The 26,616-nt window shown below is 43.1% G+C and overlaps 1 protein-coding gene across 1 annotated transcript in view; it reads right to left on the bottom strand.

Annotated features, from left to right (window-relative positions):
• LOC131134448 (protocadherin-16-like) overlaps positions 1-26,616 on the bottom strand; it is a 114,291-nt gene that overhangs the window by 80,720 nt on the left and 6,955 nt on the right. The window contains exon 2 of the mRNA XM_058079740.1: positions 21,208-23,018. Coding sequence (XP_057935723.1) covers positions 21,208-22,998 — 1,791 coding nt within the window. The 5' untranslated portion in view covers positions 22,999-23,018. The remainder of the gene's footprint in view (positions 1-21,207; positions 23,019-26,616) is intronic.

Below are 26,616 nucleotides of genomic sequence, written 5' to 3'. Positions count from 1 at the left end.
GAACGCGGAAATTATAGGGCCCTACAAACAAATGAGCCAACTTCACTCACATGTGTCTGTTTTCCTCGCAGGAGACGAGGGTTCACTCTGTGCATTGCTATCGCCACCTTGGCTTGTTGGTTGTCCATAGAACAATGGCATGAATGGAGTGAGCCCTTTGGTCCGTCATACAGTCTCTTTGTCTGTGTGGGTGGTGGCGGGGTCACTAGCATACGCATGCAGTGCAGAAGAGTGTTGCAACATATTTTTTCTGGGTCTTGGACACCTCTACTCATTAGCATTAAAGCTACATACACACAAAACGCTGTGTTTACCAGTACAGCTTACTAAAAGCACTTTTAAACTGTCTCTAGCATGCTTCCAATACATTATAGTGGTACCGCTCACCCTTATTTACAATTGGTGAAAAATACTACAAAATGAGACAACATAGAGTACAATAGAGCCTTTCTAGCCTAATAATAATTACTTGTTGTGTACTTTTTAATGAAATGCAATGTGATGGCTGTCATCAGTCTTCCAGCAAGCAACATGAAGCGTGAAAGTGGCGGGTCCTCCAAGGAGGCGTTTATACGCTGCAGGGGATGCCTCCTTATCTTACGCTTCATTGCCCCCCCCCAACACCCCACACCCCACACCTTTTGGCGACGCGGAGACAATTTCAGCGTGAGCGCCGTGAACTCCCTGTGCACTGTGGACTATCAAGGTCCACGTCTTTTCCTGCGGGTCAACCCCAGCACGACACACGAGCTAAAATAACTCCATTAAGTCATGCAAACTCTTGGCTCGTCTCGACGTATCAATCTGTCTTTATCGAGGCGTCGTCAAGAAAACATTTGTTGCACTTTTGTGTGTCTTGGCCCGGAGAGCATGCAGACGGCTCCTGCAGGAAAGTCCTGCATCTTGCTCCAAACTTTCCGCTGTGGAAAGTGATCACGCTGGCATGCACGAGGCCAGAACATTTGATCTTTCCCGTTCTCTGGCAAAATCCTATTTTTCATTCTATTTACAAGCCTCCTTAATCCCCACACAAGTCTTTCATCCCACTTTTTCCACTCCAACAAAGTGTCTGGAGGGAAGTGCATTGCGTGGTTCTGGACTTTGACATGTGCAGGTGCTTTGGTTCACAGAATGTATTACTAGGATTTCATCATGTTGAGACAAATATCTGAACAATCTGAATGCTCCTTTGACTTTTCATTAATCATGAAGGCTCAGTGCCTTATGGGAACACCATGCTGTTTCATTAGGGATTGTAGTCAAATAGCATAAAATTGCTTTTTTCCCCAGATTACCTAAAAAAAAATCATAATTAAACCCTGAGAAATTCAAATCTGTCATCCATCACGGGGGTATGCCGGAACCTATCCCAGCTGCCTTTGGCCGAAAGGCGGGGTACAACCTGAATTAATCACCAGCCAATCGTAGGGCCAAATTCATTCATTCATTCATTCATTTTCTACCGCTTTTTCCTCACGAGGGTCGCGGGGGGTGCTGGAGCCTATCCCAGCTGTCTTCGGGCGAGAGGCGAGGTACACCCTGGACTGGTCGCCAGCCAATCACAGGGCACATATAGACAAACAACCATTCACACTCGCATTCATACCTATGGACAATTTGGAGTGGCCAATTAACCTAGCATGTTTTTGGAATGTGGGAGGAAACCGGAGTACCCGGAGAAAACCCACGCATGCACGGGGAGAACATGCAAACTCCACACAGAGATGGCCGAGGGCGGGGACCGAACCCTGGTCTCCTAGCTGTGAGGTCTGCGCGCTAACCACCAGACCGCCGTGCCGCCCAGGGCCAAATTTGTTATCATAAATATACAAAAAAATATCCTAAAGTTGCTCTAATTTGTTTACTCCTTATCAAATTTATACTATATACTGTCTTTGATTTATACTGCATGCGATAATACATTTGGACTGCCACAAATACATTTTTGTACCTCGGTCCAACCCTCGGTCATCACATAACTCTGCCTCTTCACACACCATATTTACTGTATTCAGACCACTCTAAATTCCGTTTTTCACATCAGCTCCAGACCCGACTGTGACAAGTGAATTTCCGCAAAGTAGGATTCCTTATTTATAAATGAAACATTTTTATTTGTGCATAGAAAATCTCTTTACCGCCTTCTAAATATGCATTATTTAAACAGTTTTAGAGCACTCTAGGCATGAAATAACAACCCTATAATCACCTCTAACCCCATATAGTAGCCATTATAATAGATAATAAGACATATCAGAACATAGAAAACCTGTTTACTACCTTCTAAATATGCTTTTTTTTTAATTTTTAGAGCCTCCAGGTATGAAATAACACCCCTATGACCACCTTTACACTCCTATAACCCAATATAGTAGCCAGAAAAAAAGAAAACAAGACATATCAGAGCATGCAAAACCTGTTTACAACCTTCTACATACATGCTTAACATTTTTAGAGCCCTCAAGACATGACATAACACCCCTATAGTCACATTTACACTCATACGACCCAATTTAGTAGACATAAAATAAGCCATGTTAGCATTGGGAGAGTTCCTTGTTGTTCCTTTAAGTTAAGTTTAAGTTAAAGTAAGATAAGGTATGTCTTTATTAGTACCACAAGGAGAAATTCCGAATATCTTAAATATGTCTGTCTGTACAGTACTTCGTGCAGTGGTATATTTTTAATTTTTTCATATTTTTTGAAAATGCTTGATTTATTCACAAATATACATAAACGTTGCATATTTGTAGATGCATTCTTAAAAAATAGTATTGAACCACAAAAGAGTATGATTTATTTAAAGAATGTATTTTGGAATTCTGGTCTCATTGGACACTTTTAGAGACACTCCTGCCCCCCCCCCCATCTACAAGCACTCACAGTCTTGATTTCTGATCAGGAGTATGTGTGTGAACGGTTTTCTGGTCTGATAGCGGATTGAATCTAATCCTAGTCTGGCTTCATTTGGACATGTGCTGTCCCCAAACCCCCCCTTTTTGGTCCGTGACCGACCCTGAGGCCTAGCACATGTGTGTTTCGTCACCGTGGAAACCACCTGATACACAATATAGTCCCACGACTCCAAAGTGTTCATCCGCCAAGCTAAATAAATAAGTGATGCTACGTGCTAGCATGGAAATGTGTTGACGATGCTATGTAAATATTAGCAACCACGACCAAAAGGGGAAAAAAACAGCCTTTGGGGCTGATGATTAGCCTGCAAAAAAGCGATGGGGTTTCCACTTGAAGTGACTCTCCTCCCTCCCGTGTTTCCCACCGTCACCGTGGCAACAAGCCACCACTTCAGCCTCGTCCGCACACCACTTTTGCACGCACACCGCATGAAACCCATCGCCTCCTTTTCACTCTCAGCATCTGCTGCCTTTCTCACTCGCTCTCATTTCTTTCATTACTCATTACTTCATCAGCGCCATTGCCGCCTGCTCTTAATTAGCCTCTCAAAAAGACTCTGAGTGGCTTTTTCTTACCTCCCCCAAGGAACTTTTGTTTGCCGGGCTGTACAACTTCCTGTTCACAGGTTGGAACTTCAGCCAAGATGTTGCTGCTACCTTTACATGGAATAACTCTGCAGTGTGCACGCATTTTAGAAGCTGTCATTTCGTTTAACATTTAATCAAGATCTGATCCAGTTTCATGTGGATGAAAATCCATGCACCACAACTAATTGATTTTAAACCTTCCTTTACAAGGGAACCACATTGGTATTCTGTGTACAGCGACACAAGTGTTATGTCAAACCAAATTTAATTCAGATCAGAACCAGTTTAATTTTGGCAAGAATCAACTGTACATACCATAAAATAATTTTAAAAATGATGAAAAGTATATATTCAGTTTGAATGCCAATTGCTATTTCTGAATCCAAACTGAATCCAGATCTGATCCAGTTGAATTTGGATAAAAATCCACATAACATAACAAAGTTATCAAAACATCTTATTTATCATCACATTTGCAATGATCAAACTCGCTTGGACACTGTGAACAAAAACCAAATTGAATCCAGATCTGATCTAGTTACCATTGGGTAAAAATCCATATAACATAACATGAACAAATAATTTTATTTGATTAAAAGTTGCCCTGCTCAAATTGGCTGAGAAGCTGTCATGTAGTGAACCAAATTGAATCTGGATCTGAACCCGTTCAATTTGGGTAAAAATCCCTGAGAAAATGTCCTGAGAAAATTATCACAACATTTAATTAGAATCAAATCAGCACTGCTCATACTGTTATGTAACAAAACCAAATTTAATCCAGATCTGATCCAGTTAAGGTTGGGTAAATATCAATACACAAAAGATTAAAATCAAATTTGCACTGTTCAAATTGTCTGTGACGCTGTTATGTAAAAAAACAAATTGAATCTGGATGTGATCCAGTTCAATTTGGGTAAAAATCCACATATCCTAAGAAAATGACCACAACATTAGAATCTAATTTCAAATTGCACTGCACATACTGGCTAAGAAGTTGTTTCAAAACAAGACCCAAATTGAATCCAGATCCAATCCAGGTCAATTGAGCTGAAAAACCCTGAAATTCCATTAGAACCACATTTAGCATGTGTATATAGGGTAAGAAGTCGTAAAGTGGAACACAATTTAATCTGGATCTGATCCAGATTGTGGATTCACATGGCCACGTGATGAGCTGATGGATGCCCCCCACTCCCTTGTCGCCGTACGTGTGTTAGCCTGACGACTAAAGAGCGGAAGCGGCAGGCCACGGGGTGACTTCACACTAAAGCAGCCTGTTTCCAAGTCATTGGCTGAGCTGCGGGAGGGTGAGACCCCCCCCCCCAAAAAAAAAGAAAGCCTTCCATTGAAAAGGAAGCTAAACTAATTCCACTCTCCTTTGCATCAAGGACAAAATGAGGAGCGCATTAATATGCCAGCAGAAAGAGCAAGGGGAACGCGGGTGGCGGCCATGAATAAAAAATGTAGGTTTAGCGGTGATGATACATGCATCAACAAGACAGCGCGTTCCTCATTTTCTTATTTTAACACCGTCAAGCTTGACGTGTTTTGGATGTTTTTTTATTTTAAGGAGGTGGTAATTAGGGGATTCCATACTGGAAGCTTCCACATATACGACAGCGAGCGGCATGGTAAACATTAAAAGGCCATCATGACACCCGCTCCTCAGTTCTCCATCCTTTATTTGCTATGGAGACCACACACCCGGGAGACTTTTCCACACATACAACTCCTCCGTTTCGCCTAAATAGCATGTTTATTTTTAATCAAAGGTTTTGTTATACTCGCTATGATGAAACGGCCCAATCAGGATTGGTGTGATTGTACAAGGACGCTGATGATACTGCACTCAGCTGTCATGATATCATTTTGCAGCCGAGAACAGGAAGCCACACTCAATCATTTCAAACACAAAGTCCGCACTCATCTGTCATTCTTTAATGAACTTTATATCAAAAGTTATTTCAAAATATTTTAAGTGTGATGTTGAGGAGTAAATTCACATAAATGCTGATCTCATTCCAGCTGTCACTGTTACCAACGCTATACAAAAGCACGCCTTTTGTTTTGATTTATACAAAACTTCATGGGGTGGTATGAGATTCTGATGGTATGATCATAACCTTGGGCAAAAATATCACACCCACAGTTTCATGGTATTGGAATTACGGCTCTAAAATTTGTTATTCTGAAATATACTCATGGAAAAGAGTCAAAAACAGTCAAAACCTTATCTAGTTCCAAACCATATAAGACAATTCAAGTGGAATGTATGTATTATTATATGTGTTGCAGTCCACTTGCATCAGGACAAAATTGAGCTGTCTTCTTGTTGTGATTTTTAAGCCCAATGCATCTGACGTATAAAACCGATCAAAAGTTTACACAGGATTATTACAGTATGATTTGATGAAAAGATGCTGAGTTCTATGGTTAGTGTATTTTCCGGAAACTACATTCTTCAAGGTTCTGAGGGACAAAAATGGCCTCATAGGAGGATTTTTTTTTTTGGGGGGGGCGGGTTTTTAGGGTTTTTTTAGCAAGGATTTTGACTTGACTTGACAGGTTACAAGTGGCTTTTCATGCAGGGAGACATTGCTTAACCATTGGTTTCGTAATGGTTCCCAATCTTCCCAATGGAATGAACCCTGTAGTACCCTGATTTGCAACAGTGCTATTCCTGCACTTCCAGAGGCAAAATGGCACATTAATCACCATTCCATTCCACCTTTACATCTCAGCTAATCAGGGCGACAATGCAACATGTTGTTCATCGTGCAAACAGGCAACGGTTAACGATTCTCTTCCTCGTCGGGCATCAGACCAAATGATCTGCACTCATTCACGTCGGTGGGAAGTGGGGAGTCTTACCGTGTGCTGCTACCAACCCTTGCTCATCAACACACTGTCATGTAATTCTTCACACACCATATTTACTGTATTCAGACCACTCTAAATTCCGTTTTTCAAATCAGCTCCAGACCCAACTGTGACAAGGGAATTTCCGCAAAGTAGCATTCCTTATTTATAAATGAAACATTTTTGTTTGGGCATAGAAAATCTCTTTACCACCTTCTAAATACGCTTTCTTTCATTTTTAAAGCCCTCTAGGCATGAAATAACACCCCTATAATCACCTCCAACCCCATATAGTAGCCATTATAATAGATAATAAGACATATCAGAACATAGAAAACCTGTTTACTACCTTCTAAATATGCTTTTTTTTTAATTTTTAGAGCCTCCAGGTATGAATATAACACCCCTATGACCACCTTTACACTCCTATAACCCAATATAGTAGCCATAAAAAAGAAAACAAGACATATCAGAGCATGCAAAACCTGTTTACCACCTTCTAAATGCGCTTAACATTTTTAGAGTCCTCGAGACATGACATAACACCCCTATAGTGACATTTAAACTCATACGACCCAATTTAGTAGACATAAAATAAGCCATGTCAGCATTGGGAGAGTTCCTTGTTGTTCCTTTAAGTTAAGCTCAAGTTAAAGTAAGATAAGGTATGTCTTTATTAGTACCACAAGTTCCAAATGACTTCTTCTGGTGTCTGTACAGTACTTCGTGCCTCATCGATGTAACATTACTGACACCTAGTGCCCACATTAATCACCATTCCATTCCACCTTTACATCTCAGCTAATCAGGGCGACAATGCAACATGTTGTTCATCGTGCAAACAGGCAACGGTTAACGATTCTCTTCCTCGTCGGGCATCAGACCAAATGATCTGCAAACAGAGTTCAACGTCGGTGGGAAGTGGGGAGTCTTACCGTGTGAGATTGTTTTGTCTCTCTGCGCCACGAGCACATGAGAGTACTCAAGTCGTTCCGCTCGTGAGGGTGCCAAATCATTGACCTTAGTGAGAATTACCAGGAGGAAGAGGTATCGGGCTGACGCAATGTTGCATGGACTGTTACTGGGCCAACAGCTACAAACGGTTAAAGTTCTGGTGTGTGCAGGAAACAAAAACAAAACAACAGCAAAGACTGCAGATGTGTTAAAAAATAGAGAAATAGTATCGAAATCCTGAGAAATATCAGGTCAGTACTTTGAGTGTTATTTTCCAGGTTGCAGAAACAGCCATCTGATGCTGATGTGCCTGCAGAGCAACGATGTGCAATGATCTCCTCAGTTTGGCATCATCTGCTCAGGAAATGTTTCTGCTGCCATCGCTGGCATGGCGAGGAAATCCGGGAGGCATCCAGAGCACCGATTGGAACGTGTTCCAACCCCAAACCCGTGCCCATGAGCGCTACGACACACACATCTGCTCTGATAGCACATCTTGGGTGTCGCTCGGCCTAATTACAGCGTGCTGCCTCTGGGTTGCTTACAGCGCCAAGCTAAATGTGTTCTTCTAACAGGCTGGTTAAAAGAAGCACCGCTCTAAACATAAACTCTCCGGCTAATTAGCTACCATTGATGGAGTACACAACCCTGCGGTCATTAGCCAAACAAGAGGCCATGTTGTCTTATGACAAGATGGACAACCTTGGATTCTCACCAAGGCAAAAAGGGGGGTTATCGTAATGACCTCCAAACACGCCAACAAGAGTGTGAGAGCGGACCACCGTGGAGAATCCCGACTGACTGGAGAAGGCCAGGGTGCCTCATTGTCTGAAACCAAACTCGGCCAACCAAAATGTAAAAGTAGAGCATCTCTTCACCACAAACCATCCGTCTCCAAGTGGTTTGTGTCATGGCCTCCTCGCCTGCGGATCACAAGACTTAAGCCGTCCACCTTGGAAGCATCAGCAAGACTGCTAATTACCTCCGCCAGAGATGCACAAAGTTGGACTGCAAGATCCTCTAATGTTTTTATTGGTATATTTATGAGTAGAATTACAGAAATCAACGCAGTTTTCCACAAAGTCAGAGCGGAAGGCGGGGCTTGGACCACAAAGGAAACTCATGGTGCAGAGCCAGGATTTTGGTCCACAACATTTTCCTTTGTCCAAGTATTATTCTCAAAGACAAAATGTATACACAGTCATTAAGAATAATGTGAAATCATGGTTTCTCGTGGTTGTATTTGTTTGTGTAAGCTAACCCTTTGACTCTTGAAGACGAGTCCAACCATGCACTCCTATGTTATTATTTTCCTGACAAATTGACCACATGTTGGCGCTGTTTCACCCTGTAATAAGTCGGATTGACTTATTACAAAACAACCACCGTAACTTTAGCGAGTTGAGCCCAATTATCACAAAATTTAGTACACTCTGCCAAGCACACACGTTTAAAGTTTGGCCAAGATTGGCTGAAAAACATGGCCGCCATCATGCAAAAGCTTGGTTAGCGCGCAGACCTAACCAATAGGTTAGCGCGATAGAAAATGAATGAATGAATGAATACCGCATTTTCTGGACTATAAGTCGCACAAGGCCAAAAATGCATCATTAGGTAGAAAAAAAACATACATAAGTCGCACTGGAATATAAGTCGCATTTTTTGGGGGGTAATTTATTTTATTACTACTTAACCAAAACGGACATTACATCCTCTTGAAAGGCAAGATGACGGGGGCATTTGTGTTCTGTCGCTTTCAGTTGTCTTTGTAAGCTAACTTCGACTGTTTAAATATTGAATTGTTAAGGAGTAGGAGATTTTGGTGTGAAAGTCGCTTATAAGTCGCTAGTCGCTATAAGTCGCTCTGGAGCAGGGGTGCTCACACTTTTTCAGCATGCGAGCTACTTTTAAAATGACCGAGTCAAAATGATCTACCCACTACAAAAATGCAAAACATCTATTTATTTTCAAATGTATTGAGGATTATTTGTACGTACAATGTATGTTGATGTACCTTACATAACCAAATGAGCCAATATTGCAAAACACACATAATTAACTATTAACATTTTTTGTAATTACCTGAGTTTACTTTGATGACTTGCACTGAATTGAACCAGCCAGGGATGCATAGTCCGGACAGTAGCTGCTGATAGCCAGCCTCAAGCACACTTCCAAATGTTTATCAGTCATGGATAATATCCGTATCATAATATCCGTATAATATTCCATATCCGTACGGAAGTGATATGTTTTTTGCCTTTTTACTTGGTCCAGCTCCTTCACTCATTTTAGTGACCATAAACTTTAGCGAGGGCTTAAAATCTTGCAATTCGCCGACTAGCTTAGCACTTTGCATCGTTGTTTACGCATGAGCGGTGACCTAAAGGTCAAAATTCAGTTGTCATCTGACTGGTTGTCCTGTATGTCAATCAAGTAACGGGGATGGATGATAGGCTGACATGGTAAGTTCTGCTGCACTTAGAGACGTTGTTTGATTTGATTGGTCGCCCGAAGGGCAACATTCAGTTGTCATCTGAATGGCTGCCCTGTATATCAATCAAGTGACGGCATTGATGCTGGGATGATATTTTTTTAATGTCACGCCGCGATCGACCAGTGATCGACCAGTACCACCTCCGCGATCGACCGGTAGCTCGCGATCGACTTAATGAGCACCCCTGCTCTGGAGTATAAGTCGCAGGAACAACCAACCTATGAAAAAAAGTGTGACTTACGGTAATTGTGCATAAGTCATTGAACATTTGCCTAATGACGGTAAGGCTACATGTATCTTGTATCACGTCTTATAAAGCATTTGAGTACAACCCGCAGGGGGCGCCATATAAGATATACGATATCTATGAAGGTGTTGGTCAAAAAGAGTAATATTCAGCCTTGGTGGAGGTCTCCAGCACGCAAAACAGCTGCTTTCCATTAAATCAGATCAAATTCGATCCTTTTCTAATATGATGGCTCATCCTTTGGCCACCTTCCCAGCTTTAATCAGCCCAAATGGATCACATTAGCAGTGGAAATAGCATCGTGTGACCGCACGGCCTGCGACTGAACGCTCTTTCCTCCGCCTCGCTAACAATTCCACTGGCAGCCAGCGACGCAGCAGCGAGGCTGTCGGGTACAGAAACGAAGGCCTGAGGTCGCTGGCAAACATGAGCGTTGCATTCTTTGTAAACAGTCGCGATGTGGATACGAGATAATTGCAGCGGTGGAGATATTTTGGGCCCGGGTGTATGTAGTGCATGCTTTTCTTGGAAGGAGCTCTTTTGTAATTAATGCAAAACACAAAGTACTGCGATGCCCTGCAGCTCTTTCGGGGGTGGGATCAAGTTTCCCCGGTTACTGATTCTTTGTACCTGGCAAGCTGTCACTCAGCGTCTGTTCACCAGTCTGCTGGCCCCCTGACGGACAGCTGGGACTTGTATGGATGATTTAGCCCGCATTTGCTCAGGAACCGAATGGCTACTACCAGCAGATGATGCTTCCTGATGCCCAGCTTGTCCAGCCACTGCCAAAGCATGGAGGGGCTGTGAGAACAGAAGGCCTGGCAACTCTCGTCCCAGTGAGCCTCTCCGCCTCATTCAGCTGTCCCGACGGACGAGGAACGCAAAGTCAATAATGGACTCTATTCACAAAGGTCAAGCAAAGTGCTCCTCACGGGTCTACGGATGAGAACACGCCTGCAGTCAACAATTACACCCCTTTCTTTGTCGCCTGGGCCAGTTCTGAGCAGGACCCACCAGGCAGTATGTGCTCACATCCCTCAAAGAGAGGGGGGTCGAGCGCAGATGTGATGCGTTCACCTGCTCTGGTCCTTGTGTCACCGCTCCACAGGGAAGCCAGGGAGGAAACGAGTAGGTGTGACGGCATCGCGGCCCAGACTCGACCGTGTGGGAAAGGAAGCCGGCGGAGATAAGAAGTCTGGAGAAGAAGGCGCGAAGACACAAACAAGAAGGAAAGTGATGGAGATCCCACCCGAGCGAGAGGGAGTGACAGCTGAATCCAGCTGTTGACTCGGAGCGTGGTCGCAGCTGCCGGAGGTCGACTTCCATGTTTGCTTTCCTTCGCAGACACTCAGGAGTTCCGCTGAGAGTTCTGCCTCACCTGCAGCCGACGCTGTGGCGGTCAGGCTATATTAATAAGATCTCTTTAAGCCCATCTTCCTTCCTCAGCAGATGTGGGCAGGAAACAACTTGACATCGTTAAAACGCCGCTGCACTGCCAGCGTGGCTCCATGACTGCCTGCACGGACCCGTGACAAGTCATTGATGAGCCAAATGAACAATGAACTCCAAGCATTAGGGGCGTAACGCTACTAATCAGATTTGGTATCAATTTGGTACCAAGAGGCGTGCCCAGATCCCACACGTGTCTACTCGGTAAACAAATCAAATACAGGCCAGGGATGCGTTCAAAAAATAGCACTGGTAGCACAAAGTAGCTAACATTCCAGTGATAAATCAATCATTTTATCGCCTAGATCAGGGGTCTCAAACTCAATTTAATTGGGGGCCACTGGAGCTCGGGTCTGGGTGAGACTGGGCCGCATCAGGTTTTCCAAAAAAAAAAAAAAAAAATGCATTTATTAAAAACAAAAAAAATTAAAAAACTTCGCTTTGGTTCCGATTTTCTACAATAAAAGCTCTGATAAAACATTCCACTGTTCTCAAATTTCTTACTTTTTATTTTTCTACACAAAATAAGATGAAAAATAAATAAACAAATCAAGAATAAAGAAAATCAATCAATCAGTAATAAATAAATAAATATAATAATAATAAAACGGCAAATAATAAAATTAAGAAACCACATATAGTTGGTGGGTAGACAAATTATTTTTTTCAGATTAAAATGAACAAAGCATTATTAGAGCCCTGTAGACATGACAAAACACGACTACAGTCACATTTATACTCTTTTTATTTACAACATATTGCGCAACTGCAGGGTCTTGAGACACATGCTAACTCGCAAACTAGAGAGCTAACGAACCTAAACGGTAACCTTCAAGTTATTTCCTTTAAACTTAAATAGCCAAAAACGTACCATTTCCACACAGATAGGGAGGATAACTATTAACAGTTATTTAACCTTTAACATGAACATTAATTAATTCATTCATTCATTCATTTTCTACCGCTTTTTCCTCACGAGGGTCGCGGGGGTGCTGGAGCCTATCCCAGCTGTCCCTGGACTGGTTGCCACCCAATCACAGGGCACATATAGACAAACAACCATTCACACTCACATTCATACCTATGGACAATTTGGAGTCGCCAATTAACCTAGCATGTTTTTGGAATGTGGGAGGAAACCGGAGTCTCCGGAGAAAACCCACACATGCACGGGGAGAACATGCAAACTCCACACAGAGATGGCCGAGGGTGGGATTGAACCCTGGTCTATGAACATGAATCAAACGTAATATTTTTTTTCTGGGTACACGATACCATAAAGCATCCATATCAAACTTGCGCGGGCCGCACTAACATTAAACTTTCATATCAAGACGGGGGCCTCAAACTAGTGTCATGCGGGCCACATTTGGCCCGCGGGCCGCGTGCTTGAGACCCCCGGCCTAGATGAAGCCATTTCAGGAGACGTTCATCTAGTACGGATGCCTGAGCCACCTCAACTGGCTCCTCTCCATGTGAAGGAGCAGCAGCTCTACTCCGAGGCCTTCCCGGATGACCGTAATCCTCACAATATGTCTTCGGGTAAATCCGGCTCCAAAGCCGTCATGACCATCGGTGCGGTTAGGAACGTAAATTGAGAGCTTTGCCTTCCGGCTCACCTCTTTCTTCACCGTGATGGTCTGACCTCGCTCCCAACCCATAGGGTGAAATCCACTGAATGTCCAGATCATCCATGGCCTCGGATTTGTAGGTGCTGAGTCCCAATCCAGTAGCTTCATAAATCATCTGTGGGGACGCTACACTTGTCTCCTTCAATCATCAATAGAAGTGTGGCTTAATTAATGAAATAAAGTTATTTTTGGCAGCCTTTATACTTTTTAAGCAAATATGTAGTTGGCTACCGCACAGAGTAGCCAACAAGTGTAATGATTCATCCCGCCGTTTAATCTCACTCGCTCTACTTTCCAAAGAGAGCTGAGGAACGCCAGCATTGCTTCAGTACATCTTCATGTACATTCTCTCTGGAATGAATCCACAATTTAAAAACCCTGGCTGCCTCGCAGATGCACGTGGGATTTGCATAAGAAATCCATCCTTGGTCTTGTTCCTCCGCGGAACATTTCTCATCAATGTTTCAGCTGCTGCTCGATCCCCGGTGGTGTAACGCTACGCCCTTTTGTCTACATCGCAGGGGGCGTGGGTTCCATTCCCAGGGTCACACCAGGAAGGGCACCCGATGTAAAAAAAAAAAAAAAAAAAAAACTAAGGCATTCATGCGATTGACTTGTTGTGGTGACCTCTGACAGGGAAAAGCTGAAAGTGAAAAAGTTTCAGTTGCCCCCAGCAGACGACCTTTGTGCTTATTTTCACTTTCTACCAAACCGCCGCGATAAATATGCAAAATGCAATAATTTAGTGCCTGAAAGGGAAATCTGGATGCTCGGTCACATTCTTAAAACATTTCCTTCCACGGATGGGCTTGGCTGCCTTTTCCAGGAGAAAAGGTCTTCCAGAGTGTGCAAAGGATTTTTGGGTGCATTTTGGTGATAAGTTAAACCTCCAGTCGAGTCAAGAATTGGTATTTTGGTACAGAAAGCATGTAATCAATTCCCAACAGACGCTTTCTCTTGCAGCGAAACAGAAACCTTGTCCGTTTCGCTGCCAGCTCGGCTGACATTCCTGAGAGATCCGTCTCGCTGGAGGCGAGCTGACTCTGCATTTGTTTCTTTCTCCCTTTGGTTAACTAGCCAGCGCCGCTGCGGGGCCGCTCTCCATGCTGGGAATGGTAAAAGTGGTAAAACTGCTGGGAACTGGATGTGATGCAAATGTAATACTTCCTCTTCGGGGCACTGAGGCCGACCGAGCGTCGGGCCTGATGCACATCTGGATGGAGTGTGGGGTGTTTGGGTCAAAGTTGCCTCGCTGGAGGCTGCTGAGCACATTTTATTGCATTGAGGCGTCCATCAGTGAATTCATGGGCTTCCGAACAGCACAGGAAGGAGGAGGGAGCGCTGCGGCCACCAAAGCTGTGATTGATCTTCCACCAAATTATGAACACGCTGACATCACTTTTTCATGCAAAATGCTTTTTTTTTTTTGTTTTGCTTTGGTCAGCTGGAGGCGGAACAGGTCATCCAGAAACCAGAAGGTCGGCGGTTGGAACCACGCTTCAGGCTATGTTTCCTTCAGCCAAGGACACCAGTAGCTACAAATGTAGATTACCACTAATGTGTGACTGTGACGTGAATAGCAGTCACGGTGAAGCTCTTTCAGTATCTTGAAATGTACCATATGAATCCCATTCATTATTATTATTATTATTATTACTATTAAATCTGCTATAACTGCTATAGACAGCCATGAACAACTTGTGGATCAGATTTGACTTGTATTGGATGCAATGACTCCAGTTCACTATGTTCAATCCCCATCCTTTACATTTATGTTTTCATGTTACTACATCTGGAAGCAATGGAGGCCCACAGCGTAGTTGATAATATAATTCCGGCCCTAAAGGGGGTGTAATGGTACGCCCCATAGTGAAGGATAGATGCATTAAACACATTAGAAATGACTAAATCTGCAGTAATTATTCCCAAATTACAATAATTACAAAAAATGATTGCAATAATATTTATTTATTTAATATTTAACTCGGGCGGCACGGCGGCGAGTGATTAGCGCGCAGACCTCACAGCATGTTCTCCCCGTGCATGCGTGGGTTTTCTCCGGGTACTCCGGTTTCCTCCCACATTCCAAAAACATGCTAGGTTAATTGGCGACTCCAAATTGTCCATAGGTATGAATGTGAGTGTGAATGGTTGTTTGTCTATATGCGCCCTGTGATTGGCTGGCGACCAGTTCAGGGTGTACCCCGCCTCTCGCCCAAAGACAGCTGGGATAGGCTCCAGCAACCCCGTGACCCTTGTGAGGAAAAAGCAGTAGAAAATGAATGAATTAATGAATATTTAACTGGGTTTATTTTTTTCACGTGTTAATTATTTTATTTAATACACACATTATTTTATTGATTTTTGATTATTTATTTATTATTTTATTTGTCCTTTATTTATTGCATTATTTATATATTTTTTTTTTATTTTTTTTATTTGTCCTTTATTTATTGCATTATTTATTTATTTATTTATTTATGTATATATTTTATAATTTTTTTATTTAATACAATTTAATTATTTTATTTAATACACACATTATTTTATTGATTTTTGATTATTTATTTATTATTTTATTTGTCCTTTATTTATTGCATTATTTATATATATTTTTTATATTTTTTTTATTTGTCCTTTATTTATTGCATTATTTATTTATTTATTTATGTATATATATTTTATAATTTTTTTATTTAATACAATTTAATTATTTTATTTAATACACACATTATTTTATTGAGTTTTGATTATTTATTTATTATTTTATTTGTCCTTTATTTATATATATTTTTTATATATTTTTTATTTGTCCTTTATTTATTGCATTATTTATTTATTTATTTATTTATGTATATATTTTATAATTTTTTTAATAAGATTGATTTTTATTATTTATACGTACCATAATTTTCAGTTCAGGGTTCATTTGGGGTACAGTCCGGGAACAAAATACAACTGCTTAGCTTTTGTGTAAACAGCTTTTAATGAGTTAAAAAAAAACGCAGAGAGCTCGTAGTTCGTGTTAAAGGATAATGATAAAAATATATTTGTCGTTTATGTCAATAATGTTATGATGATAGAGTTTGAGCGCCAGTTTTTCCTTGACACCATCACTAGCTGTGACCAAAAACCAATTAGGAATGCATGTACCGTTACGCCCCCCCCCCCAGCATTCACACTAGAAAAGGTCACCCTTAACAAAAGTACACCTAGCAGCGCTGCGACATAAAAGAAATGTTAAGTGGATTCTCGCCTCAAAGACGTCTGTCAATCATTCCCTGCACATTCATTAATGACTCATTCCTCCCCGTGGTCTTTCAGAGTCACACTTTTATGGAAAAAAAAGTACTAAAGTATTATGCCGTGCTCGGTTAATGATGGAAGCAGCACGCAGGAAACGCCGGTCAAGGCGCAATATTTCGCTAACATCCCCGATGTGTCGCCGGACGTCGCCAAGCGCTCGTTCGCACAGGAAGCTCTCGCCTCACAGATGGATTACAACTTGAAGACGCTTGCACAGGCCTCGCGGCAATCAGCGGATGTCTCGTATTGCTTATGGAGGGGGGGGGGGGGGGGGGGGGGGGGGGGGCTGCCGCTGTGACAAACGGTCCATTCTACCATGCACATGAGGCAACGGAGGGGGGGGGGGGGCAAAAATCGCACCCGGTTAAGGAGAAAGGAGGTGAAATCAGATAAGGATTCAGGTCGCCCCCCCCCTCCCCTTTGCTTGTGTCAACTCTGTCACTCATGCCAGAGTTTGTCAGGACTCATTTCCCCTTCAAACGCCGAGCGACCCCGTCATACTTTTCCTCTGGGACAACGCTGCAGCGGAGTGAAGTTTCGATGATCCCCCATGCAAGCAACGCAACGACCGATGCTCCGCAAGGACAGTCACGGCAAAATACTCCAACAGTCAATCTTTGCAAAAGATTGGCACGCAGCACGGCTCGTTATTTGCGCTCAACATCTTGTATTCTTCATCGAGATTGTCAAGAGCTTTCGCGCACAATTACACCATGTAATGGCATCTGCGTTTGGGTTTTTATTGGAATTTGTCTCCGTTTTATTGTTGAAAAGATGGCTGGTGTTGAAGAAAAGACTTGAAGTCCACTTGACGTACAAGAAGTGGCAGCCATTTTTTTTTTTGGCCTCAGCCTATCCCAAAAAGAGCTGCATCGGACACAGCATAGGAACTCATAACGGAGATTAAAATTAGTAATGGCTGGTGGATGCATCTCGCGGTTTAGAAATCTCGTTTTTCACGTCATATTTGATTTCCCGTTTTGACTATGACCTATTTTCCTTGCTTTCAGATTGAATTATTCGACCGATTAACAGGCTTCATGCCTTATTTTTCGTCATCTTCCCTGCCAAAACAACAACATGATCAATTTGTTGTTAACTGATGAGAGCGGCAAGATGACACAAGCGGAGAATAATCGTTAGCCGCGGCGCCGGGGACCCGCGGAGGCCAGAAAAACAACAAACCTCTTCAAACGCTCCATCACAAACGCCGCGTTAATGTTTCTCAACATTCGGAGATGACAAAAGAGGCCATTTTTATGTCTCGCTAAGAAGTTTGGCTTTCCAACAGGACCCCTGAGTCAAAGCAGGCTGTTCTCATACGGGCCGCCAAGCAGCGTCCTGGCAGATCCGGCGGAGTCCAGAGAAACCCTCCTCATACTTGGACACATACTTGGAGAGCACGGCTGAGAGGAAGGCGGCGATACTTTGAAGGAAATGCAGAGGAAAGATAACTACATGTGGCTTTATAGATATTTTCATCAGCATGAGCTCCATCCCACGCTGGGTTCCCTCCAAAACACACATTTTTAACTATTCCTTGCTTCGCTCTCCAATTTCTATAATCAATGTCAGTTTGTTCCCATCTCCCTCATCTTGGTGGTTCCTATGATTTATAATTAGGGGGACCTCACACAAGAAGCCCTCGGAGCTTCTATTTCTGCATCGGAGCCAGGAGTCGCGGTGAGGCCCTCGTCTCTCCCTGCTAGCCCTCCCTCTCCCAAGGCCAAAACCCTCAGCCAAGAGCCCGTCTGCTCAGCCCTCCGTCTGGACTGCGCTCGCTGTCCAAGTCTTTGATCCGTGCAGGATCCCATTTTGTAGGGAAAGAAAAAAAAAATAAAAACATGCCCACTGGTGAAAACCGTGCACTTGAACAAAACCAATCTCAAGTCCCGACCGGTCTATAATGTGCCGGAATCTCAGTTCGTTGTGTCAACTTGGGACGTTTTTTCTCACGCTCAACCGGCCTAATTAGGGCGCCTTTTGAGAGTGAAGTGACACTTCTTACTTTGGGTCATGCCCGGACTTTAGAAAGAACCCTTTTGAGGTTTTTGTGGAACTTTACAACTTTAGACTGCATCTGGTACTCCAGATGAGGTTCCATTTTGTACAGTGCAGTCAAGGTTTTGTATGTCCCCGTTTTCATAACATACGGTTTTTGGACAAAGTATCTGCTAACATTTTGCCTGTTTTTTTTGTACAATACTGCACGTATCAAAGTACTCTGATTGCCCTTTTCTGTTTCATTTCAATGCCACGACAATTAATGACAAAAACTGCTACTGTTAGAAAAACGTCATATTTAGGTGTCATTCTGGTTCTTACAAACAATCCCTTGACTGATCCACGCATTCATTGTTCATCCACCAATAGGGAACCTGAGTCTGGTTTAGACCGCCGTGAGAGAAGTCATGGTATTCTAAGGGAATTGGACTGTTCATGTTGTCATTTCACCTCTCGTCCAATCAGTTCATTCAGATCTATTTATCCTCTAAAGCAGGGGTCTCAAACTCAATTTACCTGGGGGCCACCGGAGCTAGGTTCTGGTTCTTTTTTCTAGGTTCTTTTTTTTTTTTTTTTTTTTTCTATCTTCAATGCTTCTGCTTCTGCTATACCCTACACTTTCCACGCCAAAATATCTGATAAAACTGTTTCCACTGTTCTCAAATATCTTAATTTTTATTTTTCCATACACAAAATAAGATTAAAAAAATAAATAAACAAAGACAATAAATCAATCAATCAGTAATAAATAAGTAAAATAATAATAAAACAGCAAATAAGAAAAACGTAAGAAACCACATACAGTTGGTAGAGAAATTGTTTTTTTCAGATTCATTCATTCATTCATTCATTTTCTACCGCTTTTTCCTCACGAGGGTCGCGGGGGTGCTGGAGCCTATCCCAGCTGTCTTCGGGCGAGAGGCGGGGTACACCCTGGACTGGTGGCCAGCCAATCACAGGGCACATATAGACAAACAACCATTCACACTCACATTCATACCTATGGACAATTTGGAGTCGCCAATTAACCTAGCATGTTTTTGGAATGTGGGAGGAAACCGGAGTACCCGGAGAAAACCCACGCATGCACGGGGAGAACATGCAAACTCCACACAGAGATGGCCGAGGGTGGGAATTGAACCCTGGTCTCCTAGCTGTGAGGTCTGTGCGCTAACCACTAGACCGCCGTGCCGCCCCTTTTCAGATTCAAATGTACAGTATTAACAGTTATTTAACCGTTAACATGAACATTAATGAAACGTAATAATTTTTCCCAATTAGCAAGTTAGCATCGTACTCAGTTCCATCTGGGAGCAGCGTCGTAACTTTAACAACATGTTTGATGAGATGCTTTATCTTGACGTGTATTTTCCCTTTTATTCCAAATCATTTCCTGCATTTATTTGTACCCAGCGTCATAAGCCTTTAGCTTCATTGCTAATCCAAAGCAAAACAGAACGGGGTAACAGGGTAGGGTAACAGTATGGGCGGGGGCAAAATCATGTTCATTGTGTCCGGTGTGCACACAGCTTTAAACTGTCATTTCAACATTAAACTTTGGTATCAAGGTGGGGGCCTTAAACTAGCGGCCCGTGGGCCAAATGCGGCCCGCGGGCCGCAAGTTTGAGACCCCTGCTCTAAAGGAATGGTTTGGCCCTTTTGTACAGTAAACCTCGGATATATCGGATTCAATTGTTCCCACTGGTTTTGTCCGATATAAGCGAAATCCGTTATATGCGTATACCGGAAAATGTCCGTTTTACGCATATATCGGATTTATATCCGGTATATGCGTAAATCGGATTTTATCCGTTATAAAAAGGCACTTCCTTGACTATGTTTCCAATGTACCTGGACGCGCAGGCAACGCTGCAAACGCTGCAAATGACGTCGTATAGCGGCCTGTCACGATTCGGCGAATCGGAGCGCCACGATGCGGCCATCCGATATATGCGAGGGAAATTTAATGGAAATACATTGGAACGGGACTGGAGATTTTGTCCGAAATAGGTGAAATCCGTTATAAAAAATCCGATATATGCAATGAATTTTTATTGGAAATGCATTACAGAAAAATCGGTTCTTTTTTATCTGTCCGTTGTGAGCGAATTTCCGATATATCCGAGTCCGATATATCCAAGGTTTACTGTCGTGTCAAAGGACATCATTCGAATGCAAAGGATGGTCGTTCAGGTGGTATCACCCTCGTAAATTCCATTCAGATGTAATGGTGGTCATGGGCCACCTGAAACCAAGGCGGCTGTGACTTATTTATTTGTTAAAGGCGAAATGACTGAATATTTTCGGAAAGGATAAAAGGACAGCATTGTATACGGGAGAAAGTGTGTCATGTCGTGGACCCTCTTCCCCGTCCTCCGCTGTTCAGAGATGGCTTCTCAACCTTAACGTAAACAGACGGCTTCCTTCACTCCTCTTTCAAGCCTGTCTTCTCTGTCCAGAATGTGTACATTTTTGAAGCTACTGATGATGCGTTGTTGCAGTAAGTAATCCTACTGACCGGTTTCACGATGGTCTCACATTCCCTATTGGTGGGCCAACAATCCAACACTTGGTGAATTCCGCCTCACAATGACAGCAAGAGCCAACATTGTAAGTATGTACAATAAGGTTTGGGTATATCCCAGATTGAGAGAGATATAATGTCATATTCCGTACCATAGCAGACCCAACCGAGCCAAATCATGCAGCGCTAGCAAGGCTCAGAGAAAGTTTCCGATCTTTAAAGAAATGCCTTACCTCCAGAATGCACGTGCCCGGAGCTGTGTCCTCATTGATGGAGACATTGTAGAAGTTGGCGTCAAAAACAGGTTCGTTGTCGTTAATATCCTGCAGTACGATGTGAACCACCGCGGTGGACGACAGCGGTGGTTTCCCTCCATCGGTGGCCAACACGGTTATGCTGGGATTGGGGTTCTTTTCGTAATCCAGCTGAGAGAGAGTGGTGATAATCCCCGTGATCGTGTCTATGCTGAACCAGTCGGCGAAAGCACTTTTATCCCGAAGGATGCTGTAGCTAATGTCCCCATTGGGGCCCTGGTCTTTGTCCCTGGCTGTCACCTGGAGCACAAAACTCCCGGGAAACACCACTTCTGGGATGACCTGACGGTACACCTGCTGGTCGAACAGCGGGGGGTTGTCATTGACGTCTGTCACTTGAATGGTGAATGAGGATTCGGCCCGCAGGGGCGGTGTACCCGAGTCTGTTGCCATCACCCTTAACTCATATATGTCTCTCTCCTCCCGATCGAGAATCTGGTCCACGCAGACCAAATAGATGATATTGTCCTTGGTTGTCAGACCAAATTTTCCATCTCCACCTTCTAGGGACACGTTGACATTGGCGTACTCGCCGTAGTCTGGGTCTGTAACGGAGATCCGGGCCACGTACTGCCCTGGCTGTGCGCCCTCTGATATCTGAGGAGATCCATCCTCGCTGAGAAAGATGATGGTCATGGTGGGTTGGTTGTCGTTATAGTCTCTGACGTGGATGGTGACAAAGGCGTTGGTCACCTCCGGGTGCGTCGCGTTATCTTGGGCTTGGACCACCAGCTCATGTACTCGTCGCATCTCAAAATCCAACGGTTTATTTAGTGTGATGACGCCAGTGTGGGGTTCTATGACAAAATATCGGTCAGGGTCACTTTGTCTTCGGTTGATCTCATACATCACCATGCCGTTGTCTCCTTCGTCGGCATCGGTGGCAAACACCTGAAGGATGTTATTTCCTGGTTGAAGGTTCTCTGATATGATGGCATGATAGCGGCTCTGGTTGAATACAGGAGCGTTGTCATTAATATCCTGGACTGTAACATCTAAGATCATTTGATCAGTTCTTTGAGGAGAACCACCATCGAAGGCCTCCAGGGACAGCGTATAGGTGGATCTTTTCTCTCTGTCCAGAACGGCATTGACGACCAAATCCAGATAAAGAACTTCATTGCTTCCTCTTTTGGTCTCCAAGGTGAACGCCTGACCGATGTTTCCATCTTTAATGAGGTAGCCTTGTGTGGTGAAGTGACCTCCATCTGCATCGACAGCCGGGTCTAGAGGAAACCGGGTACCAATGGCTGTCTGCTCAGGAATTCTGAAAGCAGCGCGTCTTTTTGGAAACATTGGCCCGTGATCGTTGATGTCGTTCACCTTGATGGTCACTTCCACCGTCACGCCTGTCATGGTGACTGCAATGAAGTTGTACCTATCCCTCAGTTCTCTGTCCAGTACTCTGGCGGTCTTAATGATCCCCGTGCTCTCGTCAATGTCCAAATCGGTGCTCACTCCGGTTCCCTCGTGGTCGGAGATGAAGTAGAGCGATGCTGTGACGCCGGGGGGCAGCCCTGCGCTTATGTCACCGATGATGGTTCCCGCAGGCTGCTCCTCATCTAGCTGCAGATCCAAGGTCCCTTGGACCACCGCTACAAGCTCCAGGACCACGTAGAAAATGAGCACCATCCTCCTCATCCACCAGTTGTCACAGCGCAAAGGATCCATTGCAGACTTCCCCAAAAAACCCTTGGCGGCTGTTTTCATTGTTGCTCCTTGTCTTAAACCTGCAGACACACACGAGGACAAGCTGAGCAACATCAACAATATATATGATAAGTACTAGTTCTGCCTTCAAATACAGTGTAGTATGAGTGAGCTACTTTGAGAAAAAATAATAAACAGTACAAAAGGACTTTCCCATATGTTGAATCGGCACAAGTCCCGACCACAGACCCACACATAACATTTTTCCTACACTTCTTACTTCACCTAATAAGTCAACACCTTGTTCCCCCTGCATCGCCCTCAGCCGTCCTTCTTTACATCAAAACCACATGCCGCAACACATAAGCTCCCATCTCCTTGGCTGCCACCACCCCATTTAATGAAAAAAAAAAAAAGTCTCATTTTTGCTGTTCACCATAGCAATGGAGTCCCCTTTAGTCTGTTAGGATAGATGCATGATGGCATGGAACGTGTGTGCATGTGTGTGTGCTAACACACAGATCCTATATGCAAATATCAGATGTTTTAATGGAAGATATCCTTGTGTTGAAGTATTTATAGAAATGTCATTAATATTGACATAGTAGGTATGCAAAAGGCCCGCATAGCTACTAGAGATGCAAAAAGGAAGAAAATTGACACAGTGAAGCAAAGACGAGCAATGATTAACACCACAGCAGCTGTACGGTTACACAGGTAGTGTAATGGTACAGCTGCTGCCTTTGAAGGGAAATTGTGTGGATTAGATCCCACACCAGGGCAGGTTTCTTTTTTTAAATTCTGTTCATTTGTCATTTTCCACTTAAAATTATTTCTGCTATGATTTCATTCCTGTGTACAGTCATCCTTCGCCGCTTTGTGCTTCAAATTTCGCAGCTTCACTCTCGTGTTTTTTTTCAAAATATATTTATAAATCATCTGCATTTCATGGTTGAATTATTCATTCATTCATTCATTTTCTACCGCTTATCCTCACGAGGGTCGCGGGGGGTGCTGGAGCCTATCCCAGCTGTCTTCAGGCGTAAGGCGGGGTACACCCTAGACTGGTCGCCAGCCAATCACAGGGCACATATAGACAAACAACCATTCACACTCACATTCATACCTATGGACAATTTGGAGTGGCCAATTAACCTAGCATGTTTTTGGAATGTGGGAGGAAACCGGAGTACCCGGAGAAAACCCACGCATGCACGGGGAGAACATGCAAACTCCACACAGAGATGGCCGAGGGTGGAATTGAACCCTGGTCTCCTAGCTGTGAGGTCTGTGCGCTAACCCCTAGACCGCCGTGCTGGTTGAATTATTATTAGTCAAAAATATGCATATTTCTATTTGCTGAAATAAAACATTTTTGAGCATAAAAATGTTTCTTTCGGCTTCTAAGTCAAACAAAAGTATAAGGCATTCAGAAAACACATTGAAAGACGTTGTGGTGAAATGTAGTATTGTACACTGGTCCCTAGGTGTCAGTAATGTTACATTGATGATACAATAGCCACAGCAGGAAGTATCATACAGAAACCAAAAGTAAAAAAGGAAGGACAAGGATGGTAATATGTGTGAGTCTATACCAGGGGTCGGGAACCTTTTTGGCTACGAGAGCCATGAAGGCCCGATATTTTAAAATGTGTATCTGTGAGAGCCATATACATTTTTTTAAACATTGAATGCAATAAAATGTGTGCATTTTTATGTAAGACCAACAGTTTTAGATATAATGGGCTCTAATTATGTAGACCAGGCACACTACCCCACGCCAAGGGGGTGTGGCCAGCACACTTTCGTGAGCAGCGCAGTGTCTAATAATAAATCAAATACTTGTTGCCATTAATACAACTTCTGCTGCTGCATGGTTTTGCACCGTACTCCGTATATTTCATTCTTTTGGCCATCTTCGTCAGAAGGCTTGGTTCTGCAGCTTTAGCTATTTGACTAAAAGGAGGAAAGTTTATATTTACATGTTGACATCTCAATGACCGAGGTAGACTACCGCATTACCCAGTAATAATCAAGTTTTGGTGTTTGACCTGGAAAATATCATCAGGAAAGATAGATATGGTTGGCCGTATTGCAGTAGAAAATAGATGGACGAATTAAAATGCATAAGAAAGTTGTTGATTTTTAATATTATTTTTAACAGTCATTTCTGTGATGTTTACTTTAAAATGTTCGCAAAAATACATTTTTATTGTGGTAAGAAATGCTTGAGAGCCAGATACAGTCATCAAAAGAGCCCAACCTGGCTCCTGAGCCATAGGTTCCCTACCTCTGGTCTATACTATGTCCTAGTTATGTCTTATATGTCTTTTTTTTTTATTATGTTTACGATGTTGGGTAGTAGGAGTGCAAAGGTGACTATATGGGTATTATTTCATGTCTGCGGGCTATAATAATCTTAAAAATTGTATTTAGCAGTTCATAAAAAGGTTTTCTATACTCCACCTATGACAATATTAGACTCATAAGAGCAATTCACCTCAATAAACGAGGGATTACTGTACTCCTTTTCAAGTAAAATAATATAAAAATAGCTCTCAATGGGTCAGTGAGGTCCTAACGATGTGGTGACCACCGCAGCCCGGGGGGGCCCTATGTGATTTTTTCATGTGGGGGGTGGACTCCAAATACATTTTTGCTTTGGGCCCTAATTTGTCCAAAGGTCTCCCTGCTCCTGGTTTAACAAATATCCTCACTTTTGTGGGTTGAATGCGATCCATCGCCCACTTCCTGGCTCCAGCTCTTCACAGCTCCACCTAGTGGTGTCACTGACACATCCAACAACGCGACACATACCCTTGAACCCCCACTCACACTAAGACACAGTGTGGCTGCACAACGTGTCGCATCCTCGGTGGTGACGGATGACAGGCGAGTTGAAGGGCTCCGTGCAGTCTAGCGAGCTAATGTCTTCTGGCTTTGCACCATTGCAATTAGCGTCTGCTGGAAGCTGGCCAGACGTCCGCAGGACCTTCCAGCGCTAACTTCAGAGCCTTCAGAACAAAAGATGCTAACTTTAATGTCAGCAAATAAAAGATTTACTTGTTTTGACACAATGGAGGCAAAACCAAAATGTTCCGTGCCTTTAAAGTCACACAGAGGTGCCACCACAAAGGATCCTCTCCTCTGATCTGCTTTTTCTTTGGCTTTTGTCTGACACTAAAGAAGGAGCAGCCACACCAAAGGATGCTTAGAAGAACAACATTTTTTACATTAATGTTTTTGAACTTTAACATACCCGAAGCACATCTAACAGCGGTTCACTTATCTTTACGCTTGTATGACACGCTATTTATGATACATACAACTAATAAAAGATCCAAGACAGCAGCAGTTTGACCCTGGAACAGATTATTAGGCTCCAGGGTTGACAGCACTGGTGGCCTATTAATAAAGATAATCTAGAAATCTCATTGGAGGTGAAAGGATTCCGTGTTTGAAGATCTTTTGAGGTCTACTCCATACGATACACAAACATACGTATTACTGCATATTTGACATATTTTGACGTATTTACAGCAATCCCTGGTTTGCATGCAGTTCATTGGTTCCGGTGAATTTCCGCTAAGAGGATTCCTTATTTATAGATGGCATATTTACATAGAGTATAGAAACATTATTAACCTTATTAGAGCTCTCTAGACATGAAATAACACC

Source organism: Doryrhamphus excisus, chromosome 8, assembly GCF_030265055.1.
Source record: "Doryrhamphus excisus isolate RoL2022-K1 chromosome 8, RoL_Dexc_1.0, whole genome shotgun sequence".
Lineage (NCBI taxonomy): Eukaryota > Metazoa > Chordata > Actinopteri > Syngnathiformes > Syngnathidae > Doryrhamphus > Doryrhamphus excisus.
This window is presented reverse-complemented; position numbering and strand designations above follow the sequence as displayed.